The sequence below is a fragment of the Martes martes genome, assembly GCF_963455335.1.
Source record: "Martes martes genome assembly, chromosome: 5".
NCBI classification, from domain to species: Eukaryota; Metazoa; Chordata; class Mammalia; order Carnivora; family Mustelidae; genus Martes; species Martes martes.
In genome coordinates, this window is record NC_137892.1 from 64,494,968 (window position 1) to 64,520,172 (window position 25,205).

The 25,205-nt window shown below is 40.9% G+C and overlaps 1 protein-coding gene across 1 annotated transcript in view; it reads right to left on the reverse strand.

Annotated features, from left to right (window-relative positions):
* The window catches only part of IQGAP2 (IQ motif containing GTPase activating protein 2), a 277,799-nt gene that overhangs the window by 17,386 nt on the left and 235,208 nt on the right, over positions 1-25,205 (reverse strand). The window contains exons 22-30 of the mRNA XM_080804306.1: positions 20,889-21,038; positions 17,687-17,850; positions 15,125-15,349; positions 13,406-13,546; positions 12,969-13,053; positions 12,291-12,523; positions 9,008-9,140; positions 5,996-6,098; positions 4,990-5,131 (exon numbers count right to left, since the gene is read on the reverse strand). Of these exons, the coding sequence (XP_080660432.1) occupies positions 4,990-5,131; positions 5,996-6,098; positions 9,008-9,140; positions 12,291-12,523; positions 12,969-13,053; positions 13,406-13,546; positions 15,125-15,349; positions 17,687-17,850; positions 20,889-21,038 (1,376 nt within the window). The remainder of the gene's footprint in view (positions 1-4,989; positions 5,132-5,995; positions 6,099-9,007; positions 9,141-12,290; positions 12,524-12,968; positions 13,054-13,405; positions 13,547-15,124; positions 15,350-17,686; positions 17,851-20,888; positions 21,039-25,205) is intronic.

Genomic DNA, 25,205 nt, shown 5'->3' on the forward strand with positions numbered 1-25,205 from the left:
CAAACTGCGGAACCTTATTCCATACACATACAGAAGGGAAAGACAGTGTTCTTCCTACTCCCATCTGTGCCTTTACGTCTTTCCCATCAATTGGTCAGTCTTTCCTCTCTGGTCTGGAAAGATCCCCCAGCATCAGTTATGAAGAAACTGCTCTTCTATCATTCTCATGATTTATTCCAAGATTCCCAAAGGTACAAAGAGCAGTGGCCTTGCCCTCAATGAGTTGTAAAATCTTGTGATCAAGAGGGCAGATCCTGGAAGACTTAAGATCATCTGAGTGTCTATCTATTCTCCTCTTACTAGCCATATTAACTAGGAAAGAGTTTTTGTCTGTTCTGTGCCTCTGCGTAAAATATAGGTAATAACCTCTGCCTCTTATGATTGCTGAGAGTATAACATGACAGATTTCACATATATCTATATTTATATAGATACGTAATATCTGAAATATTATATATGTAATGGAATATATAATATACATACATATTTTTATTTATCTGTATCTATAAGATAGTCCCTGTCATGTGGTAACATTACATAGGTGTTTGCTATCATCTTCATCGAATTACTAAGAATTATAAAGCTAGCATAATATAAAGTTTACAAGCATAAGGATTAACAATGTCTCAGGGCGCTTGGGTGGCTCAGAGGATTAAGCCTCTGCTTTCAGCTCAGGTCATGATCTCAGGGTCCTGGGATCGAGCCCCACACTGGGCTCTCTGCTCAGTGGGGAGCCTGCTTCCCCCTCTTCTCTCTCTGCCTGCCTTTCTGCCTACTTGTTATCTCTGTCAAACAAATAAATAAAATCTTAAAAAAAAAAAACAATGTCTCAAATTCTTCTAAGGCAGATGCTCCTATGGAGATGAGTTACTCATCACTGTAAGGCTAGTTGTTTTGCAATTAATCATAAGAGGACATTTCTGAAAGTTAAAAACACAACCTGTTTAAGGAGGAAGCAAAATAGTTTTGTTTTTGATAGAGAAAAGCCGGGTATTTTCATGTCCCAAATGTTCTGCATTCCATGACTGTCCATTTCCCACTAACTTCTGAAAGGCATTGTCTGATTTTAGTTAAATTTGGTTCTGTAATGAAGATCTCCAAAAACTATACATTATGCTTGAGTTCAGAATTTGGTTTATTAGCTTGGAAAAAAGACATCTCCATTAGAGTTTTCAAATCAATGTTTAAAGTGTCTATTAATGGAATATCCATGATAAAGGGCTTATGAATTTAAAGCATGTCAGTGACTAGCGACTTGCTTCCCATAATTTTAGACTTAAATGTCCTCACCTCAAAGATACAGATGTGGACTAGATGGTCTCTAAGCTTGCTATCACTGACACATTTTATAATTATCTATTATTAGCAAGATTTTCAAATACATACCTAAAGTATAATGTCTTTGAAGGTAAGGTTTGCCTAATATCATGGAGCTAATTCTATTAGATCTTTTGGGCAATACCCAAATTCCACTTTCACAGAAGTCTACTGGGTCAATCTTTGTTTCAGGTTTTCACTTCACACTGACCACTGACTGGAGTGCTTAGTGAAGGGCTCTGCCTACAGCAGGATCTCAAAGTATGCCCAGAGGAAGGCTATCTAGACCCCAGAGGTCTAGGAAAGCAGTAGATCATCAAGAATTATTCAAACACTTGCCCAAAACCTTCCTATAGAAATGAGAAAGTTTATTCTACAATTCACACTGAATTGCAAGGAACCCCAAATAACCACAGGCTTCCTGAAAAAGAACAAATTGGAGGACTTACCAGTTTCAAAACTTATTACAAAGCTACAGTGGTCAATGCAATGTGGGACTAGGGTAAGGACTGACATATAGATGGATGGAATAGAATGAAGAGTCCAGAAAGGCATACATGTGTGGTCAGCTGGCTTTTGACAAGGGTACCTAGACCATTCATTTGAGAAAAATAGTGTCTTTAAGAAATGGTTGTAAGACAAATGAACATCCACATGCAAAAAAATGAAGTTGGCCTACTGCCTTACACTGAACACAAAAATTAGCTCAAAAGGGATAATACACCCAAATATAAAATATAAAAATAAAAAAAGTAAAACATAAAAGTAAAAACTATAAAACTCCTAGAAGATAACAGGAGTATATCTTTATGACCTTGGATTGGGCAATGATTTCTTATACATAACAACAAAAGGACAAGTAACAACAAAAGGACAAGTAACAACAAAATATCGATTAACTATCCTTTGTCAAGTTAAAAAACTTTTATGCATGAAAGGATATTACCAAGAGAATAAAAAGACAACCCACACAAGGGGTCAAAGTATATGCAAATCATAAATCGGGTAGGGGTTTACTATGAATATAGAAGGAACACTTAGAACTCTGCAATGGAAAGAAAACAATACAATTAAAAAAAAACGGGCAAAAGACTTGAGTAGACATTTCTACAAAGAGGGTATACAAATGGGTGACAGGGACACGGAAAGACATTCAATGTTATTAATCATCACTGACATGCAAATTAGTGCCACAATGAGACAGTACTTCATACACACTAGGATGGCTATAACAACAATGCAAAACAGAACCTAAGTATTGGTGACGATGTGGAAAAATTGAAAAAATTCTGTGAAAAACTGGAACTCTTATACTTTGGTAGGAATATAAAATGGTAAAAGCCAATGTGAGGAAAGTTTGGAAGCTCCTTAGAAAGCTAAACTTAATATTACCTTAAGACCCAGCAATTCCGTTCCTAGGTTTACACCCAAAAGAACCGAAAACAGGTGTTCAAATAAAAACTCATACACTGATGTTCATAGCGGTACTATTCACAATAGTCAGAAGGTGCAAACAACCCAAATGTCCAGGATAAATGTGGTATTTCCATGCAATGGAGTATTATCCAGCCAAAAATGCTATGCAGAGTCAAAGAAGCCAGACACTAAAAGCTACACGGTGTATGATTCCATTTATATGAAATACCCAGTTAGGCAAGTACACAGAGACAGAAAGCACCAGGAACCAGGGACTATGGAGCAGAGCTTGGAAAGATGTCCTGGGGTGCTGGGGAGTGACTGCTTAATGGGTGTGAGATTTACTTTTGGGGTGATGAAATGTTTTGGGACTAGAAAGTAGTGGTATTTGTGTAACATTCTGCATGTACTAAATGCCCCTGAATTGTACACTTCAGAAGGTTAAAATGGTAAATTTTGTGCTATGTATATTTTACCACTTAAGAAAAAATGAGTGGCTCTACTTAGACACCATTTGTTTGCAGCTGCGACAGAGACCCCCAAGGGCTGAGGCAGGTAGGATAATGGACCAGGTTTCTCCAGCTAAGACGTACGGCTGCCCAACAGGTTTGACTTGTATGGCTTTGCTTTTAAAATGAATTCCAAAAGTTCGTAGACCCATGGAGACTCTTCAGAAAGAAGTATAAATATATTTAAATACAGGACATTGAGATTATTTGACATTTTAGACTACCCACATTGTGATTTCCATTCATTAATGCACATATTTGAGTTGACTGCCTTTAGAAAATGATGTTCAAATAAAAGATCAAACCAATTATGAGAAAATTTCTTCCCATGACTTCTAAGGACAAAGCGTATGAGATCATAGGCTGCTCGGCCTCATTTAATTTGTACGGCAAAACCATACAATCTGCATTTCGAGTTCCCTTTATAATTGGCACTTTCAACCGAGGAACCCAGAGAGCAGACTGCGCAGTTTCCCCCCTGGCCTCTGCCGCCCTGCTCTGTGTTGTCTCTCTGCAAATTCAACCTGACTTGCTATTCAGTCGTCTAAGGAACTGCCTTCAACTCTTTCTGAGGGCAAGGCTGTGTAAGAGTCCTGCAGCTTGGCCTCTGTCCTGCTCTCCACCAGGAGACTTCAGACCCCCGGAGGGCAGAGACCATTAATGGCTTTGCTTACTGCTATAGCCCCAGCATCAAGCCAGGACCATGGACACAGAGGAGGTCCTGAAGATTTGCTACATGAATACAGGTCAGGCCTTAGATAATCTGAGGACAAACTAAGGAAGCCGAAAAGACGAAGCATGGGTGGGAACAAAGGACACTAAGTTTTTTCCACCATTTTAGTGGATGATAATGAACAGCTGGAAAAAAATTAACTGGAGATGAGGGCTGCTTGAATCCTGTCGGGGCAGAAAGGAAAGCTCTCGTTACAAATGAAAACCACCTCAGAACTCATGACGTGTAACTTGGAAGTAATGTGTGAAGTATTATTTAAATACGCAATTATTCCATTTTGGCCCCATTTCCCACTTCCATTCACTACCTCAGTCTAATACACAACTGCCTTAGCATCCTTTTGTTTTTAAGTTCTTAAAAACTGTATTGTTTGGTGAGCATATGTTTTGGCTTATGGTGTTTTTGATTTATAGCGATGGATCTCATTCTTTCTTACTCCGTGTGTAAAGGGCTGGTATGGAACATCCAGAGGCCTTGATGGAAACAATACAGTATAAAATCATGAATGCTTGGGGGGCAGAAACTAGGGCATAAATTAAAGCTGGTAAACATATCTGGGCTTAGTGTAATAGGAAAGAAGGTTAATAAAGCAAATGACAGTCTTCGGTCTTACCGTGGTGCATCTTTTATATCAACACTGGATACCAGACATTAAATATGGTCTCGAGTATTTCCTCATTAATCTTTTCACCACTCTGAAACAGTTATTTCCCTTTAGTTACCTCAGTACTTTTACAGGCAGAATTAATCACTTTGTTTCTTAACAGAAAGGAATCAAATTGCTACATGGAAAACCGAAAAACAAGATGGGCTTTATAAACTATTATAATATTTAGTTTCCTCTTAAATGATAAGTAGTCCATTATCTGTTGGTCAGATGTTTGATGAATAAACAACATATTTCGATATTTAGATACATCAAAATGAATTATTTGGGGATTCAGCCTATTTAAATTTGCATGTTTTAAGATGCGCAATCAGAGACACAATGTACCCGTTATGCCCCAAACTTACTTTATCATGAGGCTTTGGCCATCTATAGCTTCGCCGTCCCCTAGGTCATACTTGCTTGTCAAATAAAGGGAAATCTCAATCTTTGAGAGTTGATTTAGTGTATTTGCTTTGTTAGGGTCATTGGGGTCAACTGCTCCTTCCCCTGCAGAAATAAAACGTTGTTATTCTTACCATACGCTCATTGTGTTGGCATCTGCAATGCAAGATAAAGGTTCTATGGGAAAGACAGCCTCGATTGTACAGGGATAATGGTCTTCATAAAACAAAACAAAACAAAACACATTCTAATACATTGCCAGAGACCTTTAAGATCTCTCTCTCTTTTAAAGATTTGAAATACTTTCTACCCCCAATGTGGAGCTAGAACCCACAACTCCAAGATCAAGAGTTGCATGTTCCACCCACTGAGCCAGCCAGTCACCTCTTAAAAAATCTCTGATTTGAACTTTAAAATAACATGGAGCCCAGAAGCTCAAAACATGAAAGTATTACTAAAAGAGAGAACTAATAAAAGAAATCCTTATAAAACACAGCAAGGAATTTCTAATAAACTTGGCTCTTTAATGATTTCTTTTCTTTATGATACAGGTTGACTAATCCCTTTTGATCCATCTAGAGTTTATTTTCAAGAATATCTAATTGCTTTGTAACCTAGGACGAATTACAGAATTTTTTTTTTTAAGATTTTGTTTATTTATTCATGGAAGAGAGAGTGAGCAAGAGCAAGGAGAAAGGGCAGAGGCAGAGAGAGAAGCAGGCTCCTCACTGAGCAGGGAGCCCAACATGGGACTTGATCCCAGGACCCCAGGATCATGAGCCAGTGAAGGCAGACACTTAAACATCTGAGCCACCCAGGCACCCGAATTACATAACTCTTAATGTAGGAGGGGGCTAGTGTATTTATCTTCTTAAGTAAGATTAAGCAATAAGACTTGTTTGATCTAGAATAGGAAAACTGAACAACCAAGCACAAACCACAGGATAAGTAGGAGGCAGAAGCTCTTACCAAGAAAAGACTCCACACTAGGTACCTCTCCCAGCGATTCCAGTAGTTCATTCAGCAAGTCCTGTTTATCAGCTGCAATCGCCTCCTGGTGTTCCAACAGGAGCTTTATAGAGACAGCAATAAACACAGAGACACAAACAAAAGTAAGTTCGTAAGTTCATAAGTGCTACCATTTTTTACAAGTTCCCTTTCCAGTTTTCCAAGATAAGGTTCTTCTAATACTGTTTGGGATTTTTATTTTTCTATATTTTTAAAGTAAGTTTTATGCCCAGTGTGGGGCTTGAACTCATGACCCTGAGGATCAAGAGTCCCGTGCTCTACTGACTGAGCCAGCCAGGTGCCCCTACTGTTGGACTCTTAATTACAAGTTTGACATTTATTGAAATTAGAGACCACAGGGACACACAGTTTTCAATATTATCTTAGCAGTAAGTGCTTACTTTACACGAAGAAATTGGAGCTTTCTGAAAGATATCCACAAACCCTCTTTCAGCAAGATCTTGTGAGATACGCCTCAGAGCAGCCTTCTACCACTTAATCCCTGTGCTCTAGTCCACCTTGACTGAAAAGGTCAAAGTTGGAGAGGAAAGGGTCTACAACAAGGCAGAAGTCTCTTGACTAATACTGGTAGTAAACTGGAAGTGCATTTCTATATCTCTTCACAGAGAAATTATGCAGTAATCAAACACTATAGCTATAAAAAAAAACCCCACCACTAAGCTATTTTAATCTGCCTGGTATTGAAGATCTTTCAAGGGTAGGGATCACAGAAATGCCCATATGGTCCCTTGGCCTGAGACCCGGATGTACCAGGTGTTTCTTCTGCTACGCAATCCCCCAAAGGATCCAAGGTGAGTAAAGAAAGGCATTATGTAAGTAACAAAGGCGATAAAATGACATGGTGGCATCTGGAATGGTAGTATGTGTATTTTTGGAGGATGGTACATTAGTGACAGAACAAAACAAAGGATAAATTTATGTTCTTGTTTTCTGAAGAGACAGGAGAGCTGATTTGGCTGCTGTCTCTGGGGAGTGAGGATTTAGGCAGCTAGCTTCGACCCTTTATTCTGGTAATTACAGAACATAAACATTTTTTGAAAATCTCTATTTTAAGAGCTTATTTTGAGGGTCTCTGTGTTCCTTAGAGGACAGGGAACCACAGGCTGGGTGGGTTGAGCTGAAGCCAAGCTTCTGTGTACATGGGGACACCTCCTCTTTTGAGATAGACCGTAAACAGGATAGTCTTCCCCTGCAATTACAATACTCCCACGTTATACATCTGCTTCCAACCCAACACATGAAGAAAATTCAAGCTGGTCACAAGCTAGATTTCCCAGGAAAGCAGAATCCTCTGTTTTCAATTTTTGTTAACAAAAAGAACAGACAATTTCTCGTTAAAGAGTAACAGTCTAAATTAACACAGTAACATTTTTTTCTCTGCTATCCCTGGGAAAGAATGTCTCATTCTAAAAGAGAACTCCCTACCACTTCTTCTTCAGGAAGATACTGCCCTCAACAAATGTGTAGCCAGTGTGTGGACATTTTTTTGAGATGGATAATCTACCATAAAAATAGACAACCGTGGTTGTTCAAATATGAATGAGCCCACTTGCTCATTAGAGCAATTTTGCAAATGTTGCATTGCTGGACATGTTCTATGATTTTGGGTGTTTATACACAGAGAAAAGAAGTATAGCCTCTTCATGTGATCAACCAACTCACTCCTTTGGCTGGCCGTTCCGACCTGCCATTGATTAAGGTCACTCAAAATACTCATGGAGAACTTGTTGCAAATATCAGGAGGGTTCCTTGTTCCAACCCTGAAAGAGGGAAATCAAAAGTAGATCCAATCTTTCTTCCAAACCTGTATTCAAGCTTTAGTTTGTTGGTAGAACTTGATAACATGGACTGAAATTTTAGCAGCCAATTTTGTCATCTCTTAGTATATCTGCTTTGATGGGCAGGACAAGACCATTCGGAGGTGTGTATTTGTTATGCTTTCCTCCTAGTTGTGCGTAATCCAAACTGGGTATACCATTAATGAGGGGTCTTGACCTCTAGTGTGTCTCTTCAGAACCTGGGTTCTTGCAGAGTGTAAGCTCTGATTTGGGAGGTCTGGAGTCCTTTTCTAACATGTCCCTAAGATTTCTCTTAGAGGAGCAAGGTGGTAAGAACTTTTCAAAAAGGTTATCTTTTAGGAACCAGGTTTTTCAGGAAATATGTTCCAATTGGTCTTAAAAAACAAAACCCCAAAAAACCAAAGAAACTCTCAACACTTAGCCTCTTTTTTCACTTTAAATGATTAAGAAGCCATCTAAGGCTTTCCCGTGCCGAGCTAAGTGCCCTGACCCCAATAGACGCTTAATATTCCTTTCATGGCTGATGGTGGTGATGTTTGCATGCCATCTGGATGGAGACATTATGACATACCACAGACTATGAAACTGCCTTTGAGAAATGGGGTTTTCCGGAACAATAGAAATGATTCTTTGCAGGCGGCTAATGTTGGGTGGGGTCCTCTCTTTCCTAACCTTGAACAGCCTATTTTCCCCTCTCTTTATGTCCAACATTAGAAGAGAGAGAATATTCTCATTATCCCAGAATTTTAGGGAAAAGCTGGGAAAATTCTACAAAGGGGAAGAGAAATAGTGTGGGGGTTCAGGCGGTGTAGCCCTGGTGGGTGGAGGAAATAACAGGACCCATCCCTCCCTGCTCAGGACTTGAACTTTACATTCACAGGCTGACTTTGTCAACAGATCATGTAAGAAAGAAACTTGGCTGGTTTGGGAGGAGTTTTATTATGTACTAGTGGGAATAAACACACCATGTAAAAAGTAAACGTGACTTGTTTGGGAAAAGGAATCTTATTCATATATAAGTCAGGGAATAAATAATCGAAGGTTTCTTAGGATGCTGAGTATGGGTATTATTAGCACATGCTTATAGGAAGCCCCGAAAAGACTAAGCATTTTCAAGAAAACGGCATCTGAAACGTGCTAAGACCCCACTTACTGAATGTGTGCTGATGATTTCTTCAATTGAAATATAAATGACTGGTTTGCTGACTGTCACCACATCTGTGTATTTATCCATATTAAACTTTTCTTCTGGCTCAGGGACATTACAGGCTTCTTTGAAGTATTTCCTAACAAAGAAAACAAATGCTTAAGACAGAATTCAAATTTTTTTTTTTTTAAAGAGTTTATTTATTTATTTGACAGACAGAGATCACAAGTAGGCAGAGAGGCAGGCAGGGAGAGAGGGAAGGAAGCAGGCTCCCTGCTGAGCAGAGAGCCCGATGTGGGGCTCGATCCCAGGACCCTGAGATCCTGACCTGAGCCGGAGGCAGAGGCTTTAACCCACTTAGCCACCCAGGTGCCCCCAGAATTAAAATTTTTGAGGTAAATAGCTTTGTCAAAACACTGAGGAAATCATGAATTATGACTAGTGCTTTATTCTCCATCCCAAACTCTGTGTGTGTGTGTGTGTGTGTGTGTGTGTGTGTGTGTGTGTGTAGAAGCTGAGTCCTAGTTTCCATATGTTGGACCTAGCTCCTTGAGCAGGAATAGAGAGAGCAACACAGCCTCATGTTCTGCCAGTGACTTAATGTAGTCAAATTATGGGCAGGTTATTTTAAAAATGTTATTTTGAAAACAAATCCCCTGAAATTTAAACAAAAATGTCAAGATGGATAGTCTTTGATCTAAGAATCAAGTCTTTCTAGAGAAAATAATCTGGAAAGCAATTTATCAAATGTGCTACTTGACTTTTAAAAAGATTTCATTTATTTATTTGAGAGAGACTGCAGGCAGGGAGAAGGGGAGGGAGAAGCAGACTCCCCACTGAGCAGGGAGCCTGATGCGGGCCTCCATCTCAGGACCCTGGGACCATGACTTGAGTGAAAGGCAGAAGCTTAACCAACTGAGCCATCCAGGTGTCCAAATGTGCTCCTTTAAATGGCACAAGTTTCTGGGCCTAATAACCCTTCAGAGCTTTTGTTGCCAAAGTGACTGAAATTCAAGTTAAGCCTACACTACTCCTAGTTGATTCAAACAACAGTTGCTGACTGATGGAAAAACTGTTAATGCTAAAAACACCAATACGTACCATGTCCCATTCCCCCAGTAATCAAATTCTAAAAAGTCTCCTCCTTAAATAATAGCAAATTTAGACAGGGAGTTCAAGAAAGCCAGGGGCTCTGATCATGGCTGAGGTTCTCTTGTACAGGCAGAGAAGGTAATTCATTCTATAAGGTGATAAATTTCCTTCCTCCTTCCTTCCCTTCCCTCCCCCCTCCCCTTCCTTCCTCTCTCTTTCTCTCTTTCTTCTTTTCTCTTTTCTTTTCTTTAAGAGAGGGAACACAAACAGGGGGAGTGGGAAAGGGAGAAGCAGGCTTCCCACTGAGCAGGGAGCCCAATGCGGGGCTCCATCCCAGGATGCTGGGATCATGACCTGAGCTGAAGGCCGATGCTTAATGACTGAGCCACCCAGGTGCCCCTTATTTTTTGTTTTGTTTTTAAGAGGGAGAGTGCAAGTGGGGAGGTGCAGAAGAAGAAAAAGGGAATCTATTTTTTTTAAAAGACTTATTTATTTGAGAGAGGGAGAGAGGGAGTGTGTGTGCCTGGGAAGGGGGTTGGGGGTACAGAGAGAGAGAATCTCCTTGAGATCATGACCTGAGCCAAATCAAGAGTCAGACACTTAACAGACTGAGCCACCAGGCTCCCCTGCAGTCAATTTTCACATGCCTGTGCCTGAAATTATCCTTGGTTTATCTCCTGTGGGTACCCAAGGCTTATATACCCAAAAGGCCTCTACCTTCCCAGCCCAAGGCTGAAGAGGTTAAATGGCAGGCAGCCATGTGGCAGGCATGGGAGAGGAGCACGTTTCCATGTGACAGTTGGTCCTTCTACACTCTTTTGACAGTTTGGCTTCCTACACTTTGAAAAGGTTGCTGAGGAACACATAGAATAAATACAAGTGTGGGAGGAAAAAATACGAATTTAAGAGGAAGCAGAGGGGGGACTTTGGTTTTGTTTCTTTTTGAAGAAGAGCTGGAACCACTGATGTTTGGTAAGAATAATCTGAGAAAAACGGAAGTAAAAGGAAGCTGTAGTAGCAGATAAGGATGTGCAAGAAGTAGTACATTTTTCCTCTGTGAGAAGAACTAAAATTAGCAGCTTGAGATACCAAAACTTCCTGTAGTAAGAGGATTTAGAGGGAATTTTCTCACAAGAGGCCACAATTCTAAACAGAAAATAATGATCATGAAATACCATTGTGAGCAGATAATTTACTCTTCCACAGAAAAACTGAGGAGTGGGGAATCAGTTTCCCAACTGAGCAGTTATAGAGGCTGCATTTATGTCTTATTTCTATGACCGACTGACTGAATGGCAAAAAGAGAAAAAAATGAACGCCAAGTTGAATGTGCTTCCGTGGAGAGTTTGAGGGGGAATGGATGTGCCTACCAGACACACGCCTTTCATGTTTCCATGGAAAGATCAGTGATAGAATTTGGAAATGCCTATCAAGGCAATGGACCTAAGTCTTATATGGGTGACAACAGAGGTTAAAGAATAGAACATTGTCATATATAATCCTCAACAAATATGAAAGCTGGATTTCCCTAGCCTTTTGAAAACCAAATACTCAGGGTCCTGTTGTCTGTTGCAGATAACCAAGTTCTTTCTCACTGGACCCATTCTTTTTTTTTTTTTTTTTTATTTTTTTTTTATATTTTATTTATTGGACAGACGGAGATCACAAGTAGGCAGAGAGGCAGGCAGAGAGAGAGGAAGGGAAGCAGGCTCCCTGCTGAGCAGAGAGCCCGATTTGGGGCTCGATCCCAGGACCCTGAGATCATGACCTGAGCCGAAGGCAGAGGCTTTAACCCACTGAGCCACCCAGGTGCCCCTGGACCCATTCTTAAAGAAAACGGAACCAAACACCTTCTTCATAAGTTCAATGAAGAAGAAATCAGCTCTTCTGACTTTTATTTTAAGTCCTCTAAGCCTGTAGCACACCAGGAAGAATAAAGGTTTCATTCTGTCCACAGGAGAAATCAAACATCTGGGGATGACTCAGGGTAGCAGAGGCCCTGGGGAGCAGGGGTGGCATGGGGAGCCCCAGACAGAAGGGGCCCAGCCTGTTCTTTTCCTGCCATGTTGGCAAGAAGAAGAAATGCACACCGTCCCCTGAGGTTCCCAATCCTCATCCCCAACTTCACTTCTGGGTACAGAGCACACAGGACTCTTATCATCTCACAAGTTTCTCCACAAGTAATGATTCCTCTCACCTGAACTCTTGATAGGTCTCTGATAAATAATTGTTCATAGAGGAGAGATGCTCGTTCTCTCCTTCAAACAGCTTGTTGGAGGCCGCATGCTGAAGGACTTTGGCCACTGACCCCAAGTTTCTCCTTTGGTCGGGATTGATCTGACCTCCTGCGGTCATGTCGATGATATCGAAGCCGTCAGGAGCCACGATAGCTGGGTTCATGTACCGGTAGTACAGGAGGTTCCCCACAATCTGGAGGAATGCAGAGGAAAAGACCGTTTTTAAGAGAAACAACTCAAAGGTTTTAGACTGTTAAAAACTGAAGTAAATATTCATTGCTGCTTCCCCAGAAAGATCCTTTTCTGATCTGAATCCTAAAAATGAGTTCTGTAAAGGTGGTCAAAACAGTCCCACATTACCAATATAGTTAATCAAATTATTTTTGGTGAAACCTAGGTTAATTAGAGCACATTGCCCCCACATGCACTACTATAAAGAAACTCAATAATGTGTGAGAGATCTCTGAAGGAACTTCAGCATCATCAATAACCTTGACAGTCATTCAAAACAGAAGATCTGCAGCTTTTTACAAACAGTCACATGGAGGGGGAAGAAATCTCACAAAACGCTATGCTGGTAATTATTCTGGCTCATGCCCCCAAGAGAAGCTATGGAGAGACGACCCTCGAAAATCTACCTTTAATAGCTCATCTTCTGTGGCATCAGGAAATTTCTCATGGATCGAATTCTTCAGTACTTTCGCTATATACCTCAATCCATAACTACATGCAGAACAGATGACAAAAGAAAAGAATGGGAAAAGGCTAAGTGAGAAAGAAACACAAAGCAGTTGTTCTCATCAACCTCAGCGGAGCAGTTTTCTTAAAAAATTAAACATAAAATGAGATGGTAACAGAATCACAGGACCTTTGCTGATGATCGTCACTGGGCACTGTTTTTAGTGTTCCCTCTTTGAAGAACAGTTAGAATTTCAAATGCAAATGCAGGCAAACTTTTAAAATCGTGTTAAAACAGCACGAGGGAAAACACCTATCTCCACTGTGAGGAATTATGTCCCATCGTGTTGCAAGAACTTGCGGGAAGAAAGTTCAAGTCGCTACGTGTACAACTTACGGCAGGAGATCAAGGGAAGAAATGATAGAGTTGAGGACTTTGTCGGTGACCCGTCTCAGGTTCTCAATGGATGCCTCCAGTTTGTTTTTCACTTCTGGGTATGTTAGAGCTTGTTCAGTGGTCACGTCATAAGGCAGCTTGCTGAAAACACAGCAAGGGCATTCAATTAACTGAGGGCTTAGGGACAAGCATTTGTGTCCTTGCCAAGCTGTTTCTATAATCAAGCTTTGTACAGCGAAGCAGATGTCACCCACTGACCTCAGGGACAAAATGTTTGCCAGCTGAGGGGAAGTCCCATGTGCCCAGACAGTCCCTCTGCCACTGGTGGATGAGGGGGACTACAGGCTCTCTTGGGGCTCTCTTGGCAAAATAAGAGGCGACTCAAGTGATATAGACTCATCTAATTTTCTCTCTTTCTTAAAGAAGGTTCCCCAACATGGAGCCCAACATGGGGCTTGAACTCACAGACCTAAGATCAAGATCTGGGCTCAAGACCTGAGCTGAGATCCAGAGTTGAATGCTGGGGCACCAGGGTGGCTCAGTTGTTAAGCGTCTGCCTTCAGCTCAGGTCATGATCCCAGGGTCCTGGGATCGAGCCCCGCATGGAGCCCCACATCAGGTTCTCTGCTCTGCGGGAAGCCTGCTTCTCCCTCTCCCACTCCCCCTGCTTGTGCTCCCACTCTCACTGTCTCTCTGTCCAATAAATAAATAAAATCTTAAAAAAAAAAGAGTTGGATGCTTAACCCACTGAGACACCCAGGCACCCCTTTTTTTAATTACAAAAAAGCAGTACGTTCATTACAGAAAAAATTGCATATTACAATCAAGAATACAATACCAACCCAAAGACAACCATCTTTTATATCTTGGTGCATAACTTTCTAGGTCCTATGCTACACATCTATATATGCGGGCCTAACACACACATGGGTATAATAAAGTTGATACATACACATTTTCCATACGGACCCTACATGTATGTGTATCTACGTATCATAGACACATATACGTATTTTAATCAAAAATGGTTTACTGTACCCAACTGCAACTGGAAACTATACCACATTTTTTCCATGCCAATAAAAATATTTCTATACCACTATTCCAAACACTTACTAAGTCTACTATGTGTTATACAAACATTTATTTAACAAATTCCTCACAGCTAAATATTTTGACTTTCCCCAACTTTTTGCTCTTACAAGCAGTGCTGGGAAAACCATCCACGTAATTCTCTGTGCGTATCTTAACGATTGCACAAGGCACCCTTTTGCACAAGATTAAAAGCTGAGATTGCTTAGATCTACCAACTACCACCCAGGATAAGCCCATCCTACCTGGCTTACTAATGCTTACACAGGAAACTTACTGACTTGGTAACCGTAAAAAAAAAAAAAAAAAAAAAAAAATCAGGTGAAGAGAAAGTCTGTAATATTTCCAGGTCTAGGTTCAGAAACACACAAAGAATAACCAAGGGAGAGAATTATAGAAGTTGTGAATTTGGGGATCAAATGGTGCTGAAGGTTGAAAATACCATGTCATACAGAGATGTGCGAGAGTTCAAGAATGGATATGTTAGAGGGAGGGAACATCTTCGGTTTAAAACTGCCCCTGGACAGCAAATTTTGTTCTTTTAAGAGAGCTTAAGAGTATTTATAATAACCATGTAAAAATGATCATAAACATGACTGAAAACCAACATCTTCCGGGCTCAGGTACCTGGCTTCTCCAGTCTGTGTTTCCAGTTGGTTCACCCAAGCCTTGTACACCTCTACGGGGCTCGTGTTGATGGCCAAGGACTTGTCGTCCAGGATCTCTTTCACCACCGGAGCCAGGAGCTGGCGCAGCGTGTTCTGTCCCCGGGCACCCCTGTTGAAGCTCACGACCATCTTGATGACGGTGGGGTTTCCAGTCACTATGTCCTGTACCTGATCCACCTTTGATCTGAAAGAAGCCCAGACCAGAACAAATGGGTTGCCTCTATGGGTAGAGTTTTAAACAGCCTATGTACACTCTGGGGGCAAGGAGTTTGTGGGGCTTCACTTCCTCCATGAAAATCAAAGGTGGCATGGTTTAAAAGCAAGCAATCGTTTGTAAGATGTGTGTTCATTATGTGAGGGACCCAAGAATGTAAGAGTAATGGGGCACCTGGGTGGCTCAGTGGGTTAAGCCTCTGCCTTTGGCTCAGGTCATGATCCCAGAGTCCTGGGATCGAGCCCCGCGTCGGGCTCTCTGCTCAGCAGGGAGCCTGCTTCCCCCCCGCCCCCTCTGCCTACTTGTGATCTTTGTCTGTCAAATAAATAAACAAAATCTTAAAAAAAAAAAAAAAAGAATGTAAGAGTAAGTGCTCGGCTTTAATTTCGATCTAGAAGGCAGGAAGGGACTGAAAGTGGACAGATAGTAAGAAGAATCCAGGGGGGTCACTGTGTCCCATCCAGTTACCAAATTTCAAAAACAATGTTCTCGACTCAATGAACTGACTCCACTTCTTCAAATCGAGCTCAAATGCACCACAGGGAAGCTTCTGGCTACCTCAAGTGGCAGAGAGAGTCCTTCCTGACTGCTGATTGCCAGCTCCTGTGAGCTTCCCTGATTGACCTCCCTTTCACCTCCGTGCAGCCTCTCATCCTCCCACATGACCAGATGCTCTCTCTGCGCCCCCTTTCCCCTCAGTGTCTCAGAGTGATGTATTCCAGTCCTCATCTCACCCAGTCATTCCCTTGGTCTCCTTTGCTGGTTCCTCTTCTCACATTTGAACTGTTCGCTCTCACGTCTTTCTACATGATCTACCCTCACACCCCACTCAGGCGTGCAGTCTTAACCATCTCCTTGGAACTTGTCCTCTGAGCTCAGTGTCTAATCCACCTCTCCTCCCTGGGAGTTGGTCTTGGATTTCTGACCTTTGGCTGGACATTCCCCCCCTCACATTCTATACCTCTAGCTCATACTCACTGTGTTAAAAACCCAAACTGTATTTTTTTTTCCTTCTGATGCCCCCATTTCTCTGAACTGGGCGGCTTTCATTTATTCTGTCCAAACACAGCAGCAGATCAATCCTCTAAAAAACCCAGCGTGGACATGTCGATACTCTGCTCGAAGACCTTTCAGGCCTTCCAAGGAGGTGAAAAGGGCCTCAGCACTTGGGTCTGGACTTAGCGGCTCCCATACTCTGGCCCGACCGATCTTTCTAGTTCCATCTCCTGTTTGTGACTTGTTAAATCTCATTTTGGTCAGAAGGATCCTACGGTCTTTTGCAGACTTTGGCCCATGCTCTTTCTGTCAACAGTGTGCCTTATTTCGCTTTTCCATTTTTTTCTTATAAAAAACTGTAGATATTCTTCAAGGATTTGGATCAACTACTTCCTCTCCCTGAAGTCTTTATTGGCTGACCCAACTGGAACTTTTCTACCTCCCTCCCTTTCTTATATTTTATCTGTTGAGTAGAGTTGACACACATTACATTAGTTTCAGGGTTATAGCTTAGTGATTTGACAAGTTTATACAGTATTCTGTGTTCCCCACAAGTACGGCTGTGTCTGTCCTGTTACACTGTTACATCGCTATTACAATGTCATTTGTACCTGGAACTTTCCTCTCGATCCCTCTGATCTGTTACACTGTGTGTGTCATTCATTAGTACTTACTTATTTCAGTGCACACATTCCTATTTCTCATATATCCTATTTCTGAGGCTGGCTTACAGACACCCTGAGGGCAGAGGGTCCTAGCTAACATGCTTCAGAGATCCACAGGAACCAGTCTAGCTCAAGTTGTAAGAATCTAGGAAAGCAGTTGAGATCCATCTTGTTGGCTAAGGACATTTTCCCTGTATTTTCTGGGCCCCTTTAATATAGGTATTTGCACATTTTTTTTTTAAAAAACAGTAACTGAATCAGAAAATAAATAAGCAAAAGTCAGTCTAACTTTTACTGTGAGAAGTAAAAGAAAACTTTTTGGCAGAGACTGTTATCCCCATCTGTTTATAGCTTTATTAGTCACAGGATTTTAAATTTTTTCCACTGACTTTCAAAAAAGCTTTTGATTTTCAAGTTGCTGTTTACTTGCAAAATCAAAAGCTAAATTAGCTCTAAAAAAGCTATCAAGAAAGCTGTATCAGGAAATACCAATAGTGATGTAGAAATTTCTTAAGCAACTTGATATACTTGAGTATGTATGAGTAACTTATAAGGATAATTTAAACAGTATTTTAGTAAGTCAGAGATAGCTGCCGCAAAAATGATTTATTCATTGATATTTTTACATATATACTTATATACATACTTTATTTCTTCCTCCAGAGCAGTCTTGAAAAGCTTGAGGAGTAGATACTCTTCTCGCTGATTAGAAGCATAATTGTATAGTGTGAAAATAACAGTGTCCATAAATTTAGTTGACTTATTTTGTGGCATCTGGAAAATCAGCTTGGCCAGGTATAAAGGATTGGTCTAAAAGAAAAGAGGGAAGAAGGACAAAGTCCCCCCCCCCAAACTGTATGTTAATATATTATTAAACCAGAGAGGAGTACCCTCTCCCCTTTAATATATTGAAAGCATATAGTGGAGTATCTGACACATAATAAAACTTTAAAAGGTGTCAGCTAATATTAATACTAGAGGAAGTTATAAAATTACAATAGGATTGAAGTTTATTGTTCTATATTTATGAAATATATTATGTACATTATATACTGTTAACCATTTCAAGCTATATATTACTATTTATTGTAGAGACAGAAGAGAGAGGGGTTGGCCAAGAGAATCCAGTATCTGAAGAGACTGGCAATAATGATCCAAGAGTCCAGCTACATAGATTTTTCTAGAAAGACTGATGAGTAGACAGAAGGAAGTACATCCCATATTCTGAGACTAGAAAGAAAAAAGAAAAGGATACGTTTACATGTAAATGTGTTACATACGTTTACACTGAGACAGTGCGATGCTAGGAGGTTTTACAAGGAGAGAGAAGGTAGGAGTGAAGTAGGGATGCTGAAGGGAGGGGTGAGGTCAAGATAGCTGGTAGATGAAATGGTAGAAGAAAGTGACAGAAAAAAAGAGAGACCGCAAAACCCAATAATTTAAAAAATATAAAATAAATATAAAAAATAAAAATAAATATAAATATAAAATAAATATTTAAAAAAGAGCAGTCCTGAGGGCTTTTCTGAGGTTAGCATTCCTGAGATGCACCAGCACCCTTCATGTAATATGGGTTTTCTCTAGTCGCTATCCCAACCAGATGAGGTTAGAGGAGGACAACAACTATATAGGATGTAGAGGAAAATATTTACATAGAGAAATTAAATATCCCTATTCTTCATCTTCCTTCTGATGAGAAAAGAAAATTTTCCATACATGGAAACTAGTGTTCATTTAATACACCCAAGCAGTTTGACTGTAAAGTTTTGAAGGAAAACCCGAATTCTAGTTTAACTCACCACTTCTGTTTACTTTCAAGCTCATCATGATTGTCTGAAACTCTGTGAAGCCCTAGCTAAGGACAACGCTTTCTCTGCAGTTCCGCAGTGATTCTTTTCCCACACTGAAGCATATGGGATGAGGAGAAAGGAAACCCACACTAAAGCTAAAAAGCCTACTGCTCATGCCTCCCAGATGACCTGAACACTTTTCCATGGAGGCTGAGACTTCAGAGGCAAACGCCAAGCAAAACCTATAGCAGCGGACCTGTGCTTGGCTCTAACTTCTTGCCAAGGCATCATTCAAAGGCCAAGGGAATCCAGACCATTTGCTTTTCTGCAGTTTCCCCAATGAGCTCAGGCTAATGTCTCCGAGAAAAGGTAAAGAAAATGACATGATTTCAAGAGACACTTTACTTGGTGCCACTGGAACGGTGGAGCTCTGGGACTGGCAGTTTGGGGTTGTTGGGGGAATAAAACGGTGGCGTTATTCTCAACATGTTCCTGCGCTTTTACCCTTTCCATTCATGGGTCAACACATGTAGAACAAGGTAAAAAATACAAGTCTTAGGCTAATGACCACAGTTTCACTCACCTTACGACACAAATTCTATCAAAATCTAACACTAGAAACTAAATCCTAAAGAAGCCTCACACATTTGGGAGGTTCACGGATGTCAAAAAGAATAAATGGGGTGCCTGGGAGGCTCAGTGGGTTAAAGCCTCTGCCTTTGGCTCAGGTCATGATCCCAGGTCCTGGGATCGAGCCCCGCATTGGGCTCTCTGCTCAGCGGGGAGCCTGCTTCCCTTTCTCTCCGCCTGCCTCTCTGCCTACTTGTGATCTCAGTCTGTCAAACAAATAAATAAAATCTTTAAAAAAAAAAAAAAAAGAATAAATGCCCAAGATTAAATTTCCAACTGGTAGATGACTGCTATTCTAGTTGAGGTAGACAAAAACCCTTCCCGACCCAGTGGGAGCCCCCTTTCTTTCTGAGAAGTTTGCTGGGGTTAGTTAAGCAATGGATTCTACAAACAATACTGTTTTGACATTGTCCTACTATGCTGCCACATCGTGGCCAACTGTGGCACTACACCTGCTCGCCACTCTACCTCCAGACAGAGCCTTCTCATGTGTACTAAAATTAACGTAACTTCTCTCATGGGACGAACCACACTTCATTCATGCTTTGGGTCATATGTTCTATGTATACCTAATGTCACTGTGGTCCCCAAGGAAAGATTCAGGGACTTCAGGCCTTGAGGGAGTCACCACCAACAGCAGCAGCCTCCCCACACAAAGCGAAACCTGACTCAAGGAAGAACTGCTGACCCACCTTTTGGGGGAAAGTTTTCCTGCCAAAGGGAAGGCTTTGTTTATCACTAACACTTGCTTACTCACTTTCTTTTGGGATTGAGTGGATGTGCTGGTAGAGCAGATAAGGTGAATCAGTGATTAACCAAAACAGTAACTGGGTCTACCACAGTCCAACCATAAGCAGTTCAACTTAACTAGTTCTCACCTGTACCCTGGAAGCAGTGTAAAATGACTGTTCGTTGACATCGTAGTGATGCCATGAAAATAATGAAATAAAAAAGATGCCCTATTGCCCTAATTCAAACTCTGGCTCTTTTCTCAAAAGAAGGGCCAGCTGGTTCAGATAAAGATCCATTTGGCACATATTTTAATTTTGTCATGGCCAACAGCATCTGCTTATTTTATCCTGTCTCTGCAAATAATGGCAATATAATAGTCTCAGAAGCAGGGGCTCCAAAGTCAAACTGCCTGGGTTCCAATACCCTTGCTTTACCATTTACTGGGTGCATCTCAGTTTTCTCATCTGTAGTATGGGAATAAGAATAATTACAGTTTTCCGAGGGTAGTAGGAAGAATGCAAAGAGATGATGTGTGTGAAGCACCCAGAACAGCACTGGGTATTTAGTACTTAGCACTGGGTACATGCTCAAACATGTCAATGACTGCAACTTTACATTGGGAAAAGATCCATTATAAACCACTGCCAAGGAATATAGTCTCAATCCAAAGCTTTTAGTGAAAGCAACTATTCTTACCTGTAAAAGATAAAACAGCTGCTGGTAGGTTTCTAGTGTTTTTCTCCTCTCTTTACTCAAACTTTTAATTCCCTGGTTGTCAGTGTTATTCAGTATTTGCATTTCTCCACCTTTTTTCTTATTCAGCTTCGTTCTATGTGAAATTACATCCTGGAAAGGAATTTATGAAATGATTACTTTTTATTTTGCTGTTTTTTTTTTTATCTCCGCCCTTCACACACACCTTGAAACACATGTATTGGAAAGATTAATTTTCCACATTTCCCTTAGGAAGAAACAAAGGACAGAGAATGTTAAAGGAAACTCAGCTTGCAGGTAAATTTAGCTTTTGTAATATTTGTTCTCCAAAGCTGTACTTAGCTGTTCTTAAGATGTAATGTAGGCACCAATACATTTCAATAGGGAAAGCATTGTCTTTTCAACAGATGATTCTGGGATAACTGGAAATCCACATTTACAAGAAAGAAGTCAGACCCCTACCTCACACCATAAAGAAAAATTAACTCAAAAGAGATCAAAGAATTAAATGTAGGAGCTAAAACTATTAAACTTTTGAAAGAAAACCTAGGCATATATCTTTGTCCCTTTCGATTAGGCAATGGGTTCTTACATATGACACCAAATGTACTAGTGATAAAAGAAAAAATAAACTGGACTTCATAAAAAAAAACCGTTGTGCTTCGAAGGACATTACTAATGAAATAAAAAGACAACCCAGAGAAGGGGAGAAAACATTTGCAAATTATCATCAAATGAGGGATATAAAGAACTCGTGCATCTCAAAAATAAAGGTAGCCCAATCAAATATGGCAAAAGATTTGAATAGACATTTTCCCAATTCATACCTTGCTGGTGGGAATGTAAAATGGTATACTCACTTAGAAAACATTTTGGTAGTTCTTCAAAAGTTAAAGATGGACTTACCATATGACCTAGAAATTCTGCTCTTAGGTATATATCCAAGAGAATGGAGGACCTATGTCCGCACAAAAATGTGTACATGAATGTTCACAGAATTATTCATAATACCCCAAAAGAGGAAACAACTCATAATTTGATTAACAGATGAAGGGATAGATAAAAGGTGGTATATCCATACAATGGAATGTTATTTGTCAATAAAGAGGAATGAAGTACTGACTCAGGCTAAAACATGGACGAACCTTAAAAACACTACTAGGGTGCCTAGGTGGCTCAGTGGCCTAGGCCTCTGCCTTTGGCTCAGATTATGATCTCAGGGTCCAGGGATCGAGTCCCGTGTCCGGCTCTCTGCTCGGCAGGGAGCCTGCTTCCTCCTCTCTCTCTCTCTCTCTGCCTGCCTCTCTGCCTACTTGTGATCTCTGTCTGTCAAATAAATAAGTAAAATCTTTTAAAAAGAAAAACAAACAAAAAAACACTTTATTAAGAGAAAGAAGCCAGTCATAACAGACCACATACTGTGTGATTCCATTCATATGAAATATCCACAACAGGCAAATCGGTTTGGCCAGGAAGTAGATTAATAATTGTTCTGCTGTAGGGGAGAACAGGTAGTAACTGTTAACGGGTATAGGTCTTGGTATTTTGAAGTGAAACGTTATTTGCATGATAAAACTCACAAGATAATTTGAAAACATTTTCTCTCAGGTTTCTTTTTAGGGTGAATGTTCTAGGCCTATGGACGTTATGGTTTCACTATTTTGTGAATATACTAAGAACCACTAAAGTATACACTTTTAAAGAGTGAATTAGATCTTCTCAAAAAATATGCAAATATGCAATCAGAGACAGAAGTGAAAAGAATCCCCTAAATATTTAACAAAGTTAATTAAAAATTTTTTTTTAAAAGTATTTATTTATTTATTTGACAGAGAGAGAGAGAGCACAAGCAGGGGGAGTAGCAGGCAGAGGGAGAGGTAGGCTCTCCACTAAGCAGGGAGCCTGATGCGGACTCGATCCCAGGATGACCTGAGCTGAAGGCAGATGCTTAACTGACTGAGTCACCAACAAACGAAGTTTATTTTATCAGTCATGCTCCTTTAACCATTTACAACAGAATCTTTGAAAAGGTGTGGCTGCAAACCTTGTTACAAGGTCATTTCAGGCTATTGTGTTCCCTTCAAGTGCTTAAAGGACCGTGAACAAGAGCAGGACTCCTAGGTAAGGGTCTACCAAATATTTTTACAGGGACCCACAGTACAAAATACATCTTACATCTTTTGCTGGTAAACACACATGCACGCACACACTCAATATGAAATACTTATCTATACTACTGGGATACACTCTGTTATCCTCAATTTGCTTTTACTCTATTCAACTTCTAAAGATTCCTGATGTGACTCACTTAATTGCTTTCATGGCCCCCCAGTGACACATGACTCAAATGAACACCAGTGCTCTAGAATGAGTGTCTCCTCTGCTATGTAATGCTGGGTCACTGTCCCACAGAGTAGGAGGCAATAAGGCTGTTTTCCCTAAATCTTTTTCTGTCTGCTTCCTGAGCCCTTAGCCCAGCCTCCACTTGAGGAGTCAATCTGCAGCCAGCATCAGGATGTTCAACCACAGTTCCTGAGGCGGGGCACTCCGGGGATTTCAGACAATACAATGCTTTACTGTGCCTGCATCCCTGGATCACTGGTCCTCTAGCATCCCTGACCCCTGTCCATCAGATGCCCGAAGGGACCCTTAGTCATTTTGACAACCAAATAGGTGCCTGCCACCACTTCCAATTGCCCTTGGGGATGAGAACTACCGTTAGCTTTTGAGTAAAGTTCTAAATCTGCTTGCGTCCTAGCACCCCATTCTCCCATAGTGTGGGTTAGTCCATGGGTCAAAAAAAACCTCTTTGGAGTTCTGCTCCAGGGGGGCCACCTGAACTTCATCCCTTACTTCTGTCCTCCTAATTGCTAGTATGCAGAAAGAGGGGGATTTGATTTATATCTCCATGAACTTTAAAAAAAGGCAATATTTTCACCCTTACTTCATAAGCATATGAAAAATTTCAGGAGGAAGAAAGGAAGTGTACCTAAGCATCGGCTAAAGGGAAGTCTGAGCGGGCAGCTGTCTGACGTCCTTAATGATAAGAAGTCCTAAAACATCACTAGATTAAGTCTGGTTTACAGCATACAGTCCAGCTTTCTTCTCTTCAAGTCATTGGCGAGGCACTGGGCATTCAAGTCTCTCAAATACGTGGAGTAAATAGATTATCTTGGTTTTAAATATGCGGCAGACCAAAAAAAAAAAAAAATCTTGCTATTTAACTCCCCCTCCCGTTATTTTCAAGGCAGGTGCCTCTGGAAATTGAAGACTTTTCATTTGTTTTGTTTCCAGACTTTAGCTGTATGTTACGGTTTTTGACATACAGAGAAGAGAAGAGAGAAGAGGGGGCGGGAGCGGCAAGCAAGGTCAGGGGCGGGACTAAATTTCTCTCCATTAGGGGAGAGAGACATTTGGTGAGGCAGGACGTGGAGAATAACCGAGCAGCAGATGCTGAGCCCTGGAGGGGGAGGGGTGGGGGGAGCTAGCAGCTGAACAGACGGAACACAGTGGTGTGGGTCATGGCAGGAAGCCCATCTTCCTTCTTCCCTGAAATCATGTCTTGCTTAAGACTGCTCTTGTGTCAACAGAAGTTTTCTTTGCGAAGCTTAGAGAAGGAGCTAAAGGCCAGCCAGGGCGGGGTTCCAAACGCATATGTTTTCACTAATAGAAATTTAATGTCCTTTATTCTTACCAATAAATTTTGAACATGGGAAGAACAGTGGTTTGAAAGAGCAACAGTATTTAACTCGTTCATGATGTTCCCTCATTTTGATGTTGCTCCGATAGCCACCATTTTGTCCCCTTTCACTGATCACAGGATACCTGTGTGCAGGTCATAGGCTGTCATATGAAAATTTTTATAGACGGTGTAGAGTAGTACAAAGAGTTTGGGATTTGGAGACATGAAAGTAGGGGTACCTGCAGAGCCTGGCTTTCCCTGGGTTTTAGGTAGCCCTGGCTTGCACGTCTGCACTCCTATTATACACCACATTTATCAATGAGTATTTCAGGGGTTCAAGATTCCTTTTACTTCTCTTTTTTTCTTTTTAAAAAGATTTTAAAATTAGGGGGCACCTGGGTGGCTCAGTGGGTTAAGCCTCTGCCTTCGGCTCAGGTCATGATCTCAGGGTCCTGGGATTGAGTCCCGTATCGGGCTCTCTGCTTGGCCTGCTTCATCCTCTCTCTCTCTCTGCCTGCCTCTCTGCCTACTTGTGATCTCTCTCTGTCAAATAAATAAATAAAATCTTAAAAAAAAAAGATTTGTTTACTTATTTGAGAGAGAGAGAGAGCACACAC